The sequence below is a fragment of the Dasypus novemcinctus genome, chromosome 10, assembly GCF_030445035.2.
Source record: "Dasypus novemcinctus isolate mDasNov1 chromosome 10, mDasNov1.1.hap2, whole genome shotgun sequence".
Lineage (NCBI taxonomy): Eukaryota > Metazoa > Chordata > Mammalia > Cingulata > Dasypodidae > Dasypus > Dasypus novemcinctus.
The window spans coordinates 111,068,106-111,084,433 of record NC_080682.1 but is presented as its reverse complement, the minus strand read 5'-3'; the positions used below and the strand labels follow the sequence as shown (position 1 = coordinate 111,084,433).

Sequence of the window (16,328 nt, the reverse complement as noted above, 5' to 3'; positions counted from 1 at the left end):
CAGTTCACGAGATTTGAAGAACTGGCCAGGGATCTAAGCAGGCCCTTCATTGAGCGTTTTCTCTGTCGGAAGAGACACATAAATGGCTTCCTAGATGCTTGAAATCTAGTGGAGAGAGAACAGTTATGACAACTTCCAGTAACACACGGTGCTTGGTGATGGATGCCGGGCCACGACATGATTCAGAGATGGGGAGGAGAGAAGCAGGGGAAGCATCCTGATGGTTGTGCCTGGGAAAGATTTTCTCAGAATTAATATTCTTATCTATCCTTGTACTTATTTAGAGACAGTTTTACTTTTATTGCACATTCACTATGAATTCAGGAAATGTTTACCTAACTCTGCTTTGTGCTGGGGTGTAGGATATATAAAGATGTCTACTGGGGAAGCAGATGTGGCTCAAGCCACTTCCCACATGGGAAGTCCCAGGTTCGGTTCCTGGTGCCTCCTAAAGAAGACAGACAGACACAGCGAGCACACAGCGAGGAGACAACGAGTGCAAACAGTGGGTGGAAACAGCTAGCAGAAACGAGCAGACAGCCATCTCTGGGCGGGGTGGGAGTGGGGGCAAGGTGACTCCCTCCTCTCGAGTTAGCAGTCTTTTTTTTTAAGATTTATTTTTTAAAATTTATTTCTCTCCCCTTCCCCTTCCCCCCCCCAATTGTCTGCTCTCTGTCTATTTGCTGTGTGTTTTTCTGTGTCTGCTTGTATTCTTGTCAGCAGCACTGGGAATCTGTGTCTCTTTGTTGTTGCGTCATCTTGCTGCATCAGCTCTCCGTGTGTGCAGTGCCATTCCTGGGCAGGCTGCATTTTTTTCACGCAGGGCGGCTCTCCTTACAGGGTGCAATCCTTGCTCATGGGGCTCCCCTACGCGGGGAACTTCCCGGTATGGCATGGCACTCCTTGCATGCATTAGCACTGCGCGTGGGCCAGCTTCACCACATGGGTCAGGATGCCCGGGGGTTGAACCCTGGACCTCCCATGTGGTAGGCGGATGCTCTATCCGTTGAGCCAAATCCACTTCTTGAGTTAGCAGTCTTTTATGAAGACTAGTGTCATCTTTATTTTCTTCCTATTTTGGTGTTCACAGTAGGTGTCACCAGCCATTTTGTTAAAAATCATAGCTCTTCCTGCCTCTTTTTCTCATTTCTGTCACCGCTTAGGTCTTATATCCCGATGGCCAGGCTCAGATGATCCACCCCAAGCCAGCAGACTTCCGGAATCCTGGCCCAGGGCGGCACCGGCTCATCACTCAGGTGTACCTCTCCCACACTGCCTGGACAGGTGAGGTGTCATTTGGCCAAGGGGAGCAGGAAATGTGTGCCTGGGGATCACACCCACCCTGAGGCATTTGGTTTTCTGGAGTTTTGAAATATTCATGGTTGAATCAAGCCTGCTGAGGACTGAACTTGATTTCTTCAGGACTCTGTGGACCCAAACTGGGTATATTTGACACCCCTTGGGAGTCAGTTACCTTGGATATAGCATAGTCGAGGGAACATCCTGCTATACTTGCATGAGGGACAAGAGTTTGTCAGGAGATTAAAATTGAATGGAGCTTTGTGGAAAGAGTCCTGGACTAGAGAGATGTCAGGAGACTATTTTCTGGTCCTGATTCTACTAGGGTCACATTCTGGGTGACTTTGGACAAATTGCATCTCTCTGAGTCTGTTTCTTCATCTTCATAATGAAGATGACAATTTCAGTCTACTCGTTAGTTGAGAGGATTAAGCCAGTTTCCTATCATGTTATAATTTTCTACTTTTTTTATATTTCTCACCAAAAATGTAAAATCACTCTTTGTATATAAACAATTCATTTCATTTTCCTTAAACAAATAAAGTGACAAGTTAACTGCCCTTCCCTCCCATATAGGCTGGTTTGTGGAGTAATGCAGAGTAAGATGATCTATCTGTGCTGTGCCCTTCCTATATAACAACTGAATAGAATCTTGATAATTTTTGAATGCCGGGAGGTTGCAGAATTACTTTTTTTAAACTTGTAAGAATAAAATAGGAGAATACAAGTACAAAAGACATTATATTTCAGGCTGCTTTGGAAACCTTTGAAACAGACTCAGTCTGCAAAAATCTAAAACATGGGAGAGAATTGGTTTCAGTGGTGTTTTCTAAGTTGATGATAATTCAGGGGCATAGTTACTACTGGAACAGGTTTTTAATGCACAAATTTGGTTTGTTTTAGAAGTAGATAAATGTCTTCTGGAATTTCTCTCCACTATTAATTTTTAAACATATGAAAAACTTTAACGGCATCATTAACACTTTCCTTCCATCAGGGGTTATATGGATATGAATGACTTTATAAAGCGTTCACAAAGAGAAAGTAGAACTGTTGAATGTTCGGGCAGCTCCTTGGGAGTCAGTTCCCTTGGATAAGACAGTTGAGGGAACATCAGCAGTGCTTTTACCCTGCGTCTGCTCCCTGAGCATCCCTCAGCCCACACCCTTGCTGCCTGACGTGCTTGGCACCATTTGCCAGAGCACTAGTCCCCAGGAAGGTAGAACTCCTTACTTTAAACCTTTCTAATGAGGGATTCTAGACATGGGGAAGGACATGCTGTGGAACAGCATTGTTTTAGGAGGGGTAAGGGTAGGGAGGCCAATCACAGCATATTAGAACTTAAGCTAGCTTGAAAGGTCTTGAAAATGCTACCACTTGCTCCTGGTCACATACCAAATGATTGCTAGAACCCAGGCTGCCTGCTTCCAGGTTCAAGGTTCTTTCTACTAGGTCCTGCTTTCTCTCAAGGTATCTTCTTTAATTGCAGACCTTTTCTTTTTGGTATTTCCAAGAAGTCCTGTGCCTGAAGAAATCCTCTGAGAGGTTACTACCCACTCAGTATTATAAATCACTATTTTAATTCTCTGCATAGCACTTACTAGTGTCAAATGCATTCTCATTTAATTGTTTACTGACTTTTTCTCTCCATTAGAATATAGACTTGATAAGAGCAGGCAGCTTGCTCATCTTCTTTATCTGTGTCTTCAGTACTTTTATATGACAGGAGGTAGGACTCTAAAAATAATGAACATTGAATGACTTTAAAAGTACATGCATTGCATGCCATGCATACATTTCATATTCTCTTCTATTGGGATTGACTCATGTCCCCCACATAAAGGATGGTCAGGTCCCAGGCCCTGGTCCTGTGGGTATGAACCCATTTGTAACTAGGACCTTTGAAGATGTGACTCGTTAGGGTGTGCCCAAGCTGAACGACAGTGGGCCTGAACCCAATATGGCTGTAGTCCTTATAAGCAAAGGAAACTGGTCATGGAAGGAGAAGCCCCAGGAAGTAGCCAGAAGCTGGAAGTGAGTGGAGCCCAGACGAGAAAGGAGAAGATGCTCCCATGTGCATTGCTCTGTGACAGAAAAGCCAATGAACCCCAAAGGTCACCTGCCAGCCAGAAGGTACTGACCCTGGGAGGAAGCAAGCCTAGGCTTCTGAAACCGTGAGCCAGTAAATTCTTGTGAAGCCAACCTATTGTATTAATATTTATTTTAGCAGCTGAGAAACAGATACAGTTTTTGATACTAGAAAGCAGGGTACTGTTATTACAGATACCTAAAAATGTGGAAACAGCTTTGCAATTGGGTAATGGTAGAGGCTGGAAGAATTGTGAGAGCTCAAAAATGAGTGAGAGTTGGGAAATGGACTTTGGCCCAGTGGTTAGGGCGTCCGTCTACCACATGGGAGGTCCGCGGTTCAAGCCCCGGGCCTCCTTGACCCGTGTGGAGCTGGCCCATGCACAGTGCTGATGCGCGCAAGGAGTGCCCTGCCACGCAGGGGTGTCCCCGCGTAGGGGAGCCCCACGCGCAAGGAGTGCGCCCTTAAGGAGAGCTGCCCAGCGCGAAGGAGGGAGCAGCCTGCCCAGGAATGGCGCCGCCCACACTTCCCGTGCCGCTGATGACAACAGAAGCGGACCAAGAAACAAGACGCAGCAAAAAGACACAGAAAACAGACAACCGGGGGAGGGGAATTAAATAAATAAAAATAAATCTTTAAAAAAAAAAAAAAAGAGTCAGAGCTGTAGAGAAAGTTTAACATTTTAGAGAATACATAAATTGTCATGCACAGAATGGTGGTAGAAATATGGATATTAAAGGTACTTCTGGTGAGGTCTTAGAAAAAAATGACGAATATGTCATTGGAAATTGGAAGAAAGGTGATTCTTATAATAAAGTGGCAGGAAACTTGGTGAAATTGATATCTGATTGAAGGCAGAAATTGAAAGCAGTGAAACTTCGATATTTAGCTGGGGTTTCTAAGTTAATTGTAGGTGCAGCTTGGTTTTTCCTTGAACCTTACAGTAAAATGTGAAAGGAAAGGGTAAGTTGAGAATTAAACTCTTAAAGCACAAAGGAACCAGAAGTTGATGATTTTGAAAATTCCCAGCCTACTCAGAAAGCATGTTGTGAGAGTAGGGCCAGAAGTGGCTCTTATCAGGGACTTCCCTGATCTTTCAGTGGGTGACTCCTCAGGACAGGGCTCCACATGAGGGTTTAACTTAACCTTTTGCTAAAGAGGATGTGGCTAAACATGGATCCTGTCAGCCATTTCAGTGGAGGTCAGGCTTAGAAATGCAGTTATGCAGGAAACTGTGGAAAGTTCTAGTGTGTGGTAGTTTGGACCCACTTGAACTATACACAAAGCCAGCAAGGATTTTGCAAAATCTGTATGAGCAGCACCACTGCCAGCCTGGAATGAGAGAAGGGATGAATTGAAGGAAGAATGACTTCCAGGGCAGAGCCATGGAGGCAAAGGTGTGGACTGAAAAGATGTCCTCAGGCCAAGAGAGAGGGCCGAGCTACATTTGTGGAAAGGATGGGTCTGCGCCTGTGCTTGGAGATGGTGGGCCTCATTTCCTGATGTTCAGGGAGAGTGCTGCCATCCCGGTGGTTGGAGATGGTGGGGCCTATGCCCCTGTGTTTGCAGAGAGCCTGGCAGCCATTCTGATGCTCAGAGGGGGTGGAACTTGCACTCGTGTTATGAGAAAGTGTGGCCACTGCACAAGTGCTTGGAAGGGGCAGGGCTGCCAGTCCATCAGGCTGCGAGGACTAAGAATCAAGCCACAAGTGACGCTCAGACTTTGAAATCTAGTGGAAATTTGTCCTGCTGGATTTTGGACTTCTTTTTAGATCCTTGATCCATTTCTCATCCAATTTCTCACTTCTGGAATGGGAGTCTTACACCTATGCCAGTTCTACCATTGTATATTGGAAGCAGATAACTTGTTTTCTAGGTTTAACCAGGTCCATGGAAAGGGAATTCTGCCCCAGGATGGACAACACCCATCATCGATCTCAAATAGACTTTGTACTTATGCTATTACTGAAATGACTTAAGATTTTTTGGATATTGTGATGGAATGAATGTAGAAACAGCATGTCTTTTGGGGTCTGGAAGGTGGACTGTTGGAGATTGAATCATGTCCCCCACAAAAGACATGTTGACGTCGTAAGCCCTGGTCCTGTGTGCATGAACCTGCTTGTAAATAGGGCCTTTTAGATGTGTGTAATGTGTTAAGGTGTGCCCAGACTGAGTGAGTGTGGGCTTTATGCAATGTGGCTGAAGTCCTTACAAGTGAAGGAAACTGGACAAGAAGCCACAGGGAGCTGCCAGAAGCTGGAAGTCAACAGAACCCAGAGAGAAAGGAGAAGACCTTGTCATGTGCGTTGCCATGTGATGGAAAAGCCAAGAACACCAGAGATCACCAGCCAGCCAGAAGTTACCAACCTCAGGGGGAAGCAAGCCTTCTAGCCTCTGAAACTGAGCCAGTAACTTCCTGCTGTTAAGCCAACCACTGCATGGTATTTGTTTCAGCAGCTGAGAAAGTTAAACATCTTCCTTTTACACATGCATGAATGGAGGTCACATAGCTGATGTATTATAGTGCTGAAGCCACTTGACTCCCAGATTGCTGGTTTTTTCACTATACTGCTTCCTCCTGACCTGGCCACACCAAAGTGGACTTTACTCTCATTCCCAGTGTGCTTTCTTTCTTCTAATCCAGTCCAGGGAGCTCCTCCAGTCCTGCAGTAGCCTCTACCAGGGACCTCTCCTCTGGGAAGCAGGATAGATTAAATCCCTCCTCCCTTGCTATGTGATCTTGAGAAAGTTATTTTCACCCCTCGGTCCCATTTTCCTTATCTATAAAATGGGAATAAGAATATAAATGTCAGGAAGTGGATTTGGCCCAATGGATAGGGTGTCCGTCTACCACATGGGAGTTCCAAGGTTCAAACCCATGACCTGCTGCTGCCTGTGTGATGAGCTGGCCCATGTGCAGCGCTGATATGTGCAAGGAGTGCCCGTGTCACCCAGGAGTGTCCCCCATGTAGGGGAGCCCCACGCACAAGGAGTGCACCCTGTAAGGAGAGCCGCCAAGCACGAAAAAAGTGCAGCCTGCCCAGGAATGGCGCCGCACACACGGGGAGCTGATGCAGCAAAAGACGCAACAAAAAGAGACACAGATTCCAGGTGCCACTGACAAGAATACAAGTGGACACAGAACACAGAGCGAATGGACACAGAGAGCAGACAACTGGGCAGAAAAGGGGAGAGAAATAAAAAAATAAAGCCCTCCCCCTTTTTTTATAGAAGCTAAATGGTTAATAGAAAAATGGTTTCATTTTATGCGCTGTGTTCAAATTCTGGCTGTAGCATTTGAGTCACTGGTGTGGATTTGGGCAGTCACTTAGAACCTCTCTGAGCCTCAGGACTCTTCTGGAGATGCTGACACCTTTCTTTGATGGTGCCACGGATGAGAGTGCTTGTGGTTACATGCTGGGCACACAGCAGGTATTTTCTTCCAGAGCCTTCCTGGGCTCCTTCCTTTGGCCCTACAGTACTTTTTTACAGACTTCATTAGAACATATGCTGCTGTCTGTTGCAGCTGTCTGCCTCAGCGACTTGGGGAAATCAGCAACTTTAGGACAGGTCTTATTTTTTCTCCCTAAACTGTGCCACATGCAGACACTACATAATATTGTAATGAAAGAACTAAAGGTTTTCTGACATGATTTTAGGTCCTGAAACCTATTCCTTTCCCTACTGTGATTTTTTTTTTTTTTTTCAGTCAAAACCATTTCCTAATTGAAGGCTTTTCCACTAAGAAAGCAGGTCAATGGTACAACAGCCCTGGAGCTTGAGCTCAACTGCACAGGAAGAGCACAGCGATCTGGGCATGAGAATGGGCCATATGCACCCGACTGCCCTCAATCCTGAGGCTTTTTAGCGCATTCTCTGATTCTCAGCAGCTTTGGCTCCGAGCTGCAGGGAACCCACAGAAGCCTGAAGAGGTTGTGGTAGAGTGGCATCCATTTGCAGGCTCAGATCAGCCTCCCAGGATTCAGGTTGGGAAAGTGTGTGTGTGTGTTGAGGGGCAAAGGGAAGGATACAGACAGATGAAGAAATGGTCTCAACACCCTGTTGCTTCCATCTTTGATGCTGCTTTTACTTGACATTACATCCCAACTCCTACCAGCTGCCTGCCCGGTAATAGAGATTTCTTTTGTCTTTTTTTCAGAACCATGCCAGGTGGAAGTGAAACTGCTTCTGGCCTATAACTCCAGCGCACGCATTCCAAAATCCCTCTGGATCGAGGGTGGTGAGGTGCCATCCCAGATGGAAACCAGCATCGAGGGCACCATCCCCTTCAGCAAACCTGTCAAAGTTTACATAATGCCGAAACCTGCAAGGCGCTGAACACAAGCAGTCTTTACAGCCATTGGGTCCAAAGGACCGTTTTATGGTTTATCAGAGTGAACCTGGAGTCTGTGACCCTTAACAGGGTAAATTATTTTACACTAAAAAAATAAAAAGCTTCAAGTCTACTTTTTTTTTTTTTTTTTTTTTTTACAAAATTAATAAAGTTGAGAAAACATCTAGTTTGCACTCCTTAGAGCAGATTTGTGTGGCTGTGGATTCCACATTTGCTCCACATGCTTGCATTCCTCAGGTATGAGACACAAAGATCCAATTTTCCAACTGCCTCCAAAGAACCGGTTATTCAAGCCATAATCTGATTTCTTAAAATGGTAGTCTGTATGCCAGGACCACATAGCAGCTTCAAAAGCTGTGTTTTTTCACCATTGAAGTTCCTGGATGATCTTAGATATCTGTTATCTTGCTGAAAGACTCTTTCCCCAACTCAGGCAATAGCTGGAGAATGAATGATTTTCACCTCTGAGGGAAGTCCTTGTTCTTACTCTTAGAACCTGCCATTATCATTAGAACCTCTCTGACTTAAAAAAATAGTCTACACCGGCCATATATTAGAAAAGAAATCAGGATTATGGGAAAGAGGGACTCAGTATAAGGAATAAAGTCATTTCCCATTAAATTTTTAATGACTCTAGTGTTGCAGCTCTCTGTGTGTGAAAGGTACAGTGTGGTGTAATGCAGTAAATATTCGAAAGGTGTTACCCATGTGGTAGGGTCTGTGCTATGTTCTTTACCTATCATTTAATCCTCACTACAATTGTATTAGATGCTTTTACCACTATTTTATAGATGAAAGAAATGATTTAGAGGTTAAATCACTACTGGGAAAACTACTCTAAGTAGTAAAGTCTGCATTCATTCACATCCTAGAAGGTGATTCCAAAGGCTGAAATAGCTGCCTCAGGGATGGTATATAAAAATGTGCCTTCAAATCTCATCCTTCAATGCCTTACCCATCCTCCTATAAATCAGAGCCAGTTTTACCTCAAGGGTTGCTGAATGGACTGAACTAAATATTGGTTGGTAGAATCTGAATCTGCAGCCACTCCTGATCATACTTGGTACTTACAAAGCTTATAAAAGATAGTGAAATCATAATTCCCACAGGTGGAGCTGGTGAATTTGAAAATTTCAGGCCTGACCCCTGATTTAATGTACTTACCGTGTGCCCAGTGCTCATTAACCTTTATAACCACCCTATGAAGTAGGCACTGTTACATTCATTTTACAAATAAGGCAAATGAAGTTCAGAGAATTTAACTTCTAGGTTACACAACTGGTTACGGACAAGTCGAGTTTGAACCCAAGTCTGGTTCCAGTAGATCGTAACTGCTCTAGAGGGACTTTGGGGAAAATACATTTTCAGGGAGCTTACTTCTCTAGTGTGTCTCCAGTTCTGCACATTTCAAGGATGTGCTGTGAGTGGGCTCTCTGTCAATAACAAGATGCCCTGAGAAAGATGCCTGCCTTGGAGCTAAAAATGAAGCTTGAAACCAGGCTAAATACCAGACCCTGACAGGAACACCTGATGATGACTTCTGGGTTGGTGCAAAGGTAAAAACTAAGACCCCATGGCTACTGACTGAACCCATCATGCTCATACAGAAAGGCATCTAAGGGAAACTAGGCGAGGTACTTTTCAGATACCTCTTTTATAAACATCCTTCCAGGTTATGCTCAATTTTATAGTCGGGAGAATAGACTTTGAGGTAGTGTCCTGCTTCTGTGGGGCACAGCCAGAGCTTGGCCCTACGTCTTGTAAATCCAAAATATAGTCATTTTGCAAAGGTGACATATACTGAGGGGTAGATTTTTGGCTTAGTATCTGAATAAAATTTTAAAAGCTGTGCAAGAATTCAATGGGCTGCATTAGGAAGTCTGGAATTCTCCATGCTGGATGTATTTGATTTTTTATATCTGGTACATTTTTTCACTGTAAAAGGCCTGGAAGGGAGGAAAAAGCTCACTCTGGTGTGGCTCCTTAATTTTACAAGTGAATGCATAAGTCCAGAGAGACTGAGTTAGCGGCGAAGCCAAGCCTGGAGCCCTGGCCTGACTCAGTCCAGTATGTTTTTCATTACAAGGTCTGTTGTTCTGTCTGTCCTGGTCTACCACCACCCAGGAGTCAAAACCAGAAACCTGTCTGTTACCCCTCACATAAAAATCAGCCATCAAGTCCTTTAGGTTTTGCAACGATTCTTGACGCAATCCTTTTCTCATTCTACTCGCTGATTTTGTCCTGATTTGAGGCCACCGTCATCTCTCTGTTGTGCAGTCTTATCCCCGTTAAGGCCCCTTTCAGTCCATTCTTCACAATAGCTGCCAAAAGCAGTCTTTCTAAAACCAATCCTGCTGTTCCCCTGCTTAAACCACTTTAAGTGGATCACTACTGATCCCAAGTTAAAGTCTAAACTTCTACGCTTGAAGGCTCTTCATGCTTCTGCTGACCCATCCGGCCTCATTCTCCCCATCCCAAACGTTTTTCTTACTGCAGCTATATGGAATTGTAGTCGTTCCCATAGCTCACGCTCTCTCTCACTTCTAGGCCTTTGCATCTGCTGAGCCCTGGAATATGCTCTTCAGATTATCTCCTATAGTTTCTTTCCTCTCATTCTTTAGGATTCAGCCTATTTCTAGAACCCGTCTATTTCCCATGAGCTTGGTGTATTAAGGCTGTGTTCTCCTAGCTCTCCTATACATTTTTCAAGCACAGTATTTACCACAGATATGCACAATTATAAACCCCTTAAGAGTGAAGTGACCTAGAGGAAGATTATACAGACTAAAGAACCAGAGAGGACATTCTCTGATGGAAGAAATCAGTTGCTATTTGACTCCACTCAACTGTTTTAATCTATGAGTGTGTGCCTGGTGGTGTCATTATCTTCCCATTCTTCCAAAAAAAGCCAGAAGTCTGTATTTTCATGTAAGAAAAAGACCCAATTTAAATTTTTTGACAAGTAAAGGAAATGTTAAACATACTTGGAGAGAAAAACATGTTTCCATGGGAAGCGGACGTGGCTCAACTGATAGAGCATCCACCTACCATATAGGAGGTCCAGGGTTCGGTACCCAGGGCCTTCCGGCTTGTGTGGTGAGCTGGCCCATGTACAATGCTGCTGCACGCAAGGCATGCCGTGCCATGCAGGGGTGCCCCCTGCATAGGGGTTCCCATGCACAAGGAGTGCTTCCTGCAAGGAGAGCTGCACCATGTGAAAAACGCAGCCCACCCAGGAGTGGTGCTGCACACATGGAGAGCTGGCACAGCAAGATGACGCAACAAAAACACACATTCCTGGTGCCGCCTGACAAGAATGCAAGTGGACACAGAAGAACACAGTGAATGGACAGAGAGCAGAGAACAGGATGGGGGAAAGGAGAGAAATAAAATAAATCTTAAAAAAAAACGTTTCCAGGTTGACTGTACCAGTTTACAACTCCTGCATTGTCACTGTATGCTTACATGTAGACTTCCAGCTACAGAGGTACTTCATTTTATTGTGCTTCACTTTATTGTGCTTCCCAGATATTTCTTTTTTTACAAATTGAAGGTTTGTGGCAACCCTGCATCAAGCAAATCTACTGGCAACATATGCCCACAAATTCTTGCAATATTTCAAACTTTTTCATTAACATATTTGTTATGATCTGTGTACTTTTTTGGGGGGTACCACAAACCACACCCATATAAGACAACAAACTTAACTGATAAATGTTGTATTGTGAATACTCCGCTGAGTGGCCATTCCCCCATCTCTTCTTTCTTCGGGCGTCCCTATCCCCTGAGACACAATAACATTGAAATTAGGCTAACCAATAACCCTATAACAGCCTCTTAAGTGTTCAAGTGAAAGGAACAGTCGCGCATCTTTCACCTGAAATCAAAAGCTAGAAATTATTACACTTACTGAGGAAGGCAGGTCAAAAGCCAAGAGAGGTCGAAAGCTAGGCCTCTTATGCCAAACAGCCAAGTTGTGAACGCAAAAGAAAAGTTCTTGAAAAAAATTTATTTAATGGTAAGAAAATGAAACATCCTTATTGCAGATATGAAGAAAGTTTTGGGAAGCGGACGTGGCTCACCTGATAAGAGCATCTGCCTACCATATGGAGGGTCCAGGGTTTGATACCCAGGGCCTCCTGACCCATGTGAGCTGCCGCATGCAAGGAGTGCCCTGCCACACACGGGCGCCCCCACGTAGGGGTGCCCCACGCGCAAGGAGTGCACCCTGCAAGGAGAACAGCCCTGCCCAGGAGTGGTGCTGCACACATGGAGAGATGACACAGCAAGATGACGCAATAAAAAGAGATGCAGTTTCTCAGTGCTGCCTGACAATGCAAGCGGATGCAGAAGAACACACAGCAAATGGATACAGAGCAGACAATGGTGGGGGAAGGGGAGATAGATAGATAGATAGATAAGTAGATAGATAGATAGATAGATAGATACAGATAGATAAAAAGATATGAAGAAAGTTTTAGTGTTCTCAATAGACTAGCAACTCAGCCACATTTTCTTAAGCCAAAGCCTTATCCAGAGCAAGACCCTAACTCTTTAATTCTATGAAGGCTGAGAGAGGTGAGGAAGCTTCAGAAGAAAAGTCTAAAGCTAGAAGTTGGTTCATGAGGTTTAAGGAAAGATGCCATCTCCATAACACAAAAGTGCCTGTTGAAGGAACGAGTGCTGATGTAGAAGCTGCAGCAAATTATCCAGAAGATCTAGCTAAGATAATTGATGAAGGCGGCTACACTAAACAACAAATTTTCAATGTAGATGAAACAGCCTTTTACTGTATTGGAAGAAGATGCCACCCAGGGCTTTCATTGCTAGAGAGAAGTCAATTCCTAGCTTCCAAGTATCAAGTCAGGCTGACTCTGGTAGGGGATAAAGGAGCTGGTAACTTGAAGCCAATGCTCCTTTACCATTCTGTTATCCTAGGACCTTTAAGAATTCTGTGAAGTCTACTCTGCATGTGCTCTATAAATGGAACAACAAACCCTGGATGACAGCACATCTGTTTACAACATGCTTTACTGAATACTTTAAGTCCACTGTTGAGACCTACTGCTCACTAAAAAAGATTCCTTTCAAAATATTACTGCTTACTGACAATACTCCAATGGAGATGGGCAAGGACACTAAAGTTTTCATGGTGCTAACACAACATGCATTCTGCAGCCCATGAATCTAGGAGCCCTTTCAACTTTAAAGTCTTATTATTTAAGAAACACATTTTGTAAGGCTATATTCTATAGAATAGGTAGTGATTCCTTTGCTGGATCTGGGCAAAGTCAATTGAAAACCTTCTGGAAAGGATTCACCATTCCAGATACCATTAAGAACATTCATGAACCATGGGAGGAAGTTAAAATATCAGCATTCACAGGAGTTTGGAAGAAGTTGATTCCAACCTTTAATAGCAAGAGATCTAGAATTGGAAGTGGAACTTGAAGACATGACTGAATGGCTGCAATCTCAGAATCAAACCTTTAGGAGATGAGAAGTTGCTTCTTATGGATGAGCAAAGAAAGTTGTTCTTGAGGTGGAATCTACTTCTGGTGAAGATGCTGTAAATATTGTTGAAATGACACAAAGTATTTAGAACATTACATAAGCTTAGTTAGTAAAGCAGCAGCAGGTTTGAGATTGACTCCAATTTTAAAACAAGTTCCATTCTAGGTAAAATGCTGTCAAATAGCACTGCATGCTACCGAGAAATCTTGTGTGAAAGAGCCAATCAATGTGACAAACTTCATTGTTGGTAATATTTTAAGAAATTGCCACAGCTACCCCAGCTTTCAGCAGCCATCAACACTGAGGCAAGGCCCACCACCAGCAAACAATTTTTGACTTGCTAAAGGCTCATATGATGTTTAGAATTTTTAGCAATAAAGTGTACATATATATATATAAAGTGTACATATATATATACATATATATATATTTATGTGTGTGTGTGTGTATATATTAGGAGGTACTGGGATTGAACCTGGGACCTTGTACATGGGAAGCAGGCACTCAACCACTGAGCTACATCTGCTCCCCAAATAATTTTTTAATAAGGTATGTACGTGTTTTTTTTTAAAGGCATAATGCTATTGCATACTTAAGTACAGTACAGTATAAACATAACTTTTATATGCATGTGGAAACAAAAAAATTTGCGTGACTATATTGCAATATTCACTTCATTATGGTGGTCTAGAACCAAACGTGCAGTATCTTAGAGGTACGCCTGTAATCTGTGAGTACATGCAGAATAAGAAAGTATCTACTGTGGTACACACAGCACAGCTCCTAGTATGAAGCAGACAAGAAGGACTGAATAAGTATTACAAATCCAGAGCAAACAAAGTACCACCTGGGCAAGACTGCAAGAGCAAGCCCTGAGATTTGAGTTTCTAAAAGGACTATATTTTGACAGGTTTGACTTCAGCAAACAGAATTATGGGGCAGAAAGGTACACACCAAGCACTTGGCAGACTTCTTGTTTTAGCAACTGCTCAGGCTAGAAGAAACTAAGTGTGAGCAGAGTGAAGACTGTACTATCGACAAATGGAAACTAAGGGCTTGATGATTAAGAAATGGGGGATGTATAGTGTCATGTGGAAAGCTAGGTTCTCTCTAGGTACTGCAAATATTCAGCATTGATCATATGGGCCAGATCCAGAAGTAGGAGTTAGTAGTTTCTATACAAAGTTGAGTAACATCACTGCCAAGTATTTCTGTCTCTAGTAAGTTTGTATTGAGTTCTCTTTAATGTGGACACAACTCACGTAGGAATAACGATTACATCCACAACTAATGCAGCAATCCACTGGAACTGTCTCACCTACACCTAACGAAACAAATTTATTGAATCAGGAGAAAATAGTCTTTAGCAAATATCCCTCCCAGCTATACAAGGGCAGGGCTCTCTGAGCCAAGGGAGCTGAGATATAAAAGATCCTGTCATCTGCCAAATGCTGGGCTGCAGAAAGGGCACTAAGCAGGCCTCCTCAGATTTCTAACAGGGATGTCGGGTCTGTGGCGATCTTGCTCCCTGGACTTCTATATGGAAAAGGAGGTATATGGTAGACAGAGATCAAAAACAGCATCTGAGGTACTTACTCATCGTGGACCTGCCACTTACTTGCTGGGTGAAATTAGGAAAATCTTCACTTGCCATTCTAATTGTTCTAGGTCATCTTTTCTTTCCAAGCCACACATTAAATTGCCACTCAGTCTATGGATTGTCTCTCCTTTTAGATCAGACACACCACTGGGCCAATCAGGTGGCAGGATCACATGGAACAAAAATCAACTCTCCAGGGCTTCTGCTTCAAGGGCTGGAGTAGAGCAATTTTATTTAATTATGGCCATCAAAAATGTCATATCTAGTAAATTTCAAGTTAACAGTTGCCAAGTAAAAACCTATAAATGAGTGTTCCTTAAGATTCAGCTTAAGTGTCATCTTAGTGAAAGTTTTCCTTCGATACTGGTAAGATAGTCTTAGCTTTTCACCCATCAATGAACCTTGTAGCTACTATACTATTAACACACTGCATTAATTATGTATTAACACAAGGCAATCAGTGCCAGAAAGAGGATTGTGGGAAGATGGAGGACTAGGAAGATGTGGGAATCACTCCTTCTTCCAGAACAACTAATTAAACAGGCAGGAACTTTCTGAATCAACTATTTCAAAACACCAGAGTCCAGCAGAACATTGTACAGCATTCAGGGAAGAGTGGGAGGAAGAGGCTGGTAAATTATGGTAAATACCAGCAAACTGCTCTCCGTGGGGGCCATACGAGGGCCACAGTAGGGTCTGCAAGAGGCAAAGGACAAAAATTCAATTCCCCAAGATGGGGTAGTCACAGGTCAATTGCTGATCACGGCTTTTGATTAGGAACTTGATTGCTAGGGGCCGGGCTCTGAGGACAAACATTGTTCAAAACCACCCCAGACACAAGTGATGGAAGAGATTAAAGACGTATGCTTCTTAAAAGATGCCAAGGAGGGAAGCGGATGTGGCTCAACTGATTGGGCTCCCGTCTACCATATGGGAGGCCCTGGGTTCGTGTCCCGGGGCCTCCTTGTGAAGGCAAGCTGGCCAGCACCTGTGGAGAGCTGATGGTGTGCCTATGGAGAGCTGGTGCAGCAAGATGACGCAACAAAGGGAGACAAGCAGACACAGAAGAATGTGCAACGAATGGATACAGAAAGCAGACAGCAAGCAGAAAGCAGACAGCAAGCAAGCGACAAGGGGAAGGAATAAATAAATAAAAGAAATCTTTAAAAAAAAAAAGACGCCAAGGACAGCTGAACACTGGATTTGCTGGGCAAGTGCAAAAAGCACAGCACCGGGAAGTCATGGAATAAGCTCCTGGTGCCCTCTGGCCCCTCCAGAAGCCCCTCCCCAGGGCAGGCTGCCTGGCTGGTGCTCCCTTTGTGGGTCTCTGGCCTGTGCAGCTGGAAGGTGTAACGTGGGGAACTCAGCCCCAGCATTCCCCCAACCCCAACGCCAGCCCAGAATTTGCCCTCCAGGCAAAAGCAGCCTGAGACAAACAAAAAAAAAAGGCAGTGTAAGAAGCAATAGGA

General features: G+C 43.9%; 1 protein-coding gene across 5 annotated transcripts in view; it reads left to right on the top strand.

Annotated features, from left to right (window-relative positions):
• INTS4 (integrator complex subunit 4) overlaps positions 1-7,857 on the top strand; it is a 145,480-nt gene extending 137,623 nt beyond the window's left edge. For 4 of the 5 annotated variants that reach the window (XM_058306038.2, XM_058306037.2, XM_071218287.1 and 1 more), the window contains 2 exons: positions 1,164-1,284; positions 7,551-7,857. In XM_058306038.2, coding sequence (XP_058162021.1) covers positions 1,164-1,284; positions 7,551-7,590 — 161 coding nt within the window. In that variant the 3' untranslated portion in view covers positions 7,591-7,857. The remainder of the gene's footprint in view (positions 1-1,163; positions 1,285-7,550) is intronic. The other variant, XM_058306039.2, reaches the window with a different exon arrangement.
• The last annotated feature ends 8,471 nt before the right edge of the window (positions 7,858-16,328 follow it).